The sequence below is a fragment of the Chinchilla lanigera genome, unplaced genomic scaffold (genome assembly GCF_000276665.1).
Source record: "Chinchilla lanigera isolate Chin_1 unplaced genomic scaffold, ChiLan1.0 scaffold00017, whole genome shotgun sequence".
Lineage (NCBI taxonomy): Eukaryota > Metazoa > Chordata > Mammalia > Rodentia > Chinchillidae > Chinchilla > Chinchilla lanigera.
Window position 1 is genome coordinate 18621244 of NW_004955418.1, and position 3341 is coordinate 18624584.

A 3341-nucleotide genomic window follows, 5' to 3' on the forward strand; every position below is an offset into this window, starting at 1 on the left:
GGGCGCGCGCGAGGTGCGGGCAGGCGGGCCCGGGCGGCGTGGCCTGGCTTCCCCGGGACCCGCCGCAGCCTCACCTGACGTGAACAGCACGATGGCTTTGAGGCAGCTGTACTCGGCCGAGTCGACGTGCAGCGCCTTGAGCTTCTCCACCTGCTCCTGAAAGATGCGGATGTGGTCCATGAAGGCCACGACGCGGTCCGCGGACATGGGCGAGGCGTGCAGGCCGGCGGCGGCCAGCAGCGGCGCCACGTGCAGCGGCATGGAGCACTGGGCCGCGTTGAGCACGAACAGCTCGCTCCAGGTGAGGCGCAGCAGGGACACCTGGTCGGTGATCTGCAGATCCGGGAAGAAGGGGATGTTGCGGGCCCACTCGACGGCGCTGAAGAGCAGGCGCGCGGCCAGCTCGCAGATGTTCTCGATGCCCATGATGTTGTTGGGCTGCATGCACTGGCTGCCGTAGCGCGACGTGGGGTAGGGCTCGGCGCGCAGCAGCAGCGAGATGTAGCCGGACAGGTAGCAGTGGCCATTGAGGGGGTCCCCGTTGGTGAGTGCGTACTGGCCTGGATTGGGCTGGGTTGGAGGCATTCTTCCTCGCTGAACCGCTGACAAAAAGAGAGAGAGAAAAGAGGCAATGTGCATCCAGGGACTTGCAGAACACCGCCGCCGCCGCCGCCGCCGCAGCGCACCCGACACAATGCAGAAGCTCTTCCCGCAGCCGCAGCCACACGCGCCCGGCGCCTCGCATCTTCCTGGCTCTCCCCTCATAGCCCAGGCCTCGAGGAGATCCGGGGTGAGGCCCTTTAGCTTCGAAGCCCGAGGTGGTCAGCCGTAGCCTGCGCCCCTGGCCACCTCCGCCCCAGCGGAACTAGGCCTCACTTCAGGGACCCCCAGCCTGGCATGGCCCACAAGGTGCCACCCAGCCCCTCGACCACCAAGAAGGTACACACAGATCACGGCAACCCCACTCACCCCTCTAGAATGTAACAAGTCAGGGTTAAAAAAAAAAAAAAAGGCGAAACCTGAGAAAGGTTGTGGTTCGAGGCAAATGTCTAGCGGCCTCTTCATTTGCAAACAAGCAGCGTTTTGCACATAAAATGATTCCATATTCTCTAAAAACACTATAGAATTACCCTTAAAACAGATACAAGGTCCACGTCCTACTAACCACTTACAACTTTTGAGTGGAGAGCAAGCACCCCGCACCCCTCCCCTCACCCCTCCTCCCCCGTCACCCCCTTCAAAGTTCTCACTATTAAAAGCAACAGAAAATCGGAAAATTTCAAGAAAAAAAGTTGAACTTACAGTAGCCAAACATTATTGAAAAAAGTGGGAAATATAATTAATGTCTGTCCTGCGTGGTGTCACTGCAACCTGCAGCCAGCTTTGCCCAGTGAGTGCACGAGCTTGCAACTGCAAAAACACTGGATTCATTAACCATCTGAATGCAAAACGTAAGCATGCTTTGAGTTCTTAAAGCTGACCAAAGTTTTTTTTTTAAAATGTGTATGTTTTTCTTCAACAGTGCCAGCGTTTTAAATTGCCATGTAAACAAAGACAACTTTAGGAAAAGTTAGGGCTACTGAAATCTCCCCCCAACAAATTGATATAGATATGTCCATGTACACGTAGCTGTCTTATTTCAGGTTGTGCACTATTTTCTTAAGTTTGCTTTGATTCTAATTTCAATGCAAGTTCCAGTGCAATTTAAGCTCCTGAAACATAATGGCTAGAATACTTTTTTCTAATTATAGTTTTGAACTTGGCAGTTATTTTTCAATTAAATGAGAGCACAATTCAAAGTTTTTTTTTTTTTTTTCAGATGCCTACAAAATCTCCCTGGAGCTAGAAATGAAGTCGTCATATTTGCCTGATCCTTGAGATCTGAAGGAATTCAATTTCTTTTCTTGTGGCATATAAAATATAATTTTAAAGTCAATTACAAGAAGGAGTAATCTGCATCCTGCAAAATTGACTGGTTCTCTAATTTGACGATAAGACAATCTTTAATGATTGTCAGGAGATAAACTTTAACTATAAACGGCTAAATATATTTGTAAGAAAAGTACTGCATCTCTAGCCACATGAACATGAAGCATATCCAAATACAACATCAAAAGTTGTGTTAAAAAAAAACAACAAAAAATCCATACAACACAGAGATTAAATGATGTGGAAGCCCATGCCAGCTGCAGTCTATGCATTACGGCCAAATCAGAAGGATCAGTAAATGCCGTTGTAAATTGTAATTTGTATGCAGTATTTAAGCAGAGGGTGGAGTTTGATGAAGAAATAAAATGAGTATCATGCTTTAAAAAAATGACACTACTATGAAAGCGCGGTTCAGTCACAAACTTTCCTTTCAAAGTAGAGGGGTGAAAACAAGGCCACAGCTCTGGAGGAGGCGGCCCCAGCTCCGTGAAGAGGAGAGGGAGCCAGTGAACAGGCCAGGAGCCCCCCTTCCCCCCTAATTAGACCTACAAGTGCAATAAATCTCACTCCTCTTTTCCCAAGCTAAGCTTGCAAAAGGATGATGGCAGCAATGAATCTAAGGTTCAGGATACTCCAGCCCCCTCCCATTTTAAATAAATGGTAGGAAGAGGTGCAGGGGAGAGTGGAATGAAAAAACACAGAAAGCAGCGTGTGTGTGGGGGGAAGCACCCATGCCCAAGTTCATGCCAGCACAGCCCCAAGCATCCTCACGCACGCGCGGGAAAGAGACACACACCGAGCACAGCCCACAGGGTTAGGGAGGCGATCTGCAGCCACGGCTCACGTCCCAGGGACACAATCCTGAGCAGGCAGCGGGCGGGGTGGGGGAGCGGGGAGAGCAGCGCAGGCTGGGAGGGGGAGGCAGCGGCAGCGAGGTGGGGGGCGCTGGGGGAGGAAGCGGCGGGGACTGGGGAAGCCGGGACGGCGGGGACCACAGGAGCCCCAGCCCCACACAGCAGCCACGGGGTGAGAGAAAGAAAGAGGGCCAGGGAGGCGGGCGAAGCGCGGGGACAGAAGCAGAGAAGAAATATTCACCTTCCCGCCTCATGCCCACTTTGAGGCACTTCTTGAGGCGGCAGTATTGGCACTGGTTGCGATGGTGCTGGTCGATGGGACAGTTCCTGTTGGCACGGCATGTGTAAGTTAAGTTCCTGCGGACGCTCCTCTTGAAGAAACTTTTGCAGCCCTCGCAGGTGAATTGGCCGTAGTGCTTGCCGCTCGACTTGTCCCCGCACACCACGCACTCGATGTGCTGCTGGCTCTGGCCCGAGCCGGGCGGGCCCTGGCCCTTGTCCCCCGCCGTGCCGGGGGTGGCGGGCGCTCCGGGCTGGCCCGGGGTCTGCGGCGTGTGC

General features: G+C 52.9%; 2 protein-coding genes across 2 annotated transcripts in view; one reads left to right on the top strand and one right to left on the bottom strand.

Annotated features, from left to right (window-relative positions):
- Nr2f1 (nuclear receptor subfamily 2, group F, member 1) overlaps nucleotides 1-1741 on the bottom strand; it is a 7437-nt gene extending 5696 nt beyond the window's left edge. Inside the window, exons 1-2 of the mRNA XM_005382270.2 lie at nucleotides 1303-1741; nucleotides 75-602 (exon numbers count right to left, since the gene is read on the bottom strand). Of these exons, the coding sequence (XP_005382327.1) occupies nucleotides 75-602; nucleotides 1303-1315 (541 nt within the window). The 5' untranslated portion in view covers nucleotides 1316-1741. The remainder of the gene's footprint in view (nucleotides 1-74; nucleotides 603-1302) is intronic.
- Fam172a (family with sequence similarity 172, member A) overlaps nucleotides 1-2839 on the top strand; it is a 410259-nt gene extending 407420 nt beyond the window's left edge. The window contains exon 11 of the mRNA XM_013512947.1: nucleotides 1820-2839. Within this exon, the coding sequence (XP_013368401.1) occupies nucleotides 1820-1878 (59 nt within the window). The 3' untranslated portion in view covers nucleotides 1879-2839. The remainder of the gene's footprint in view (nucleotides 1-1819) is intronic.
- The last annotated feature ends 502 nt before the right edge of the window (nucleotides 2840-3341 follow it).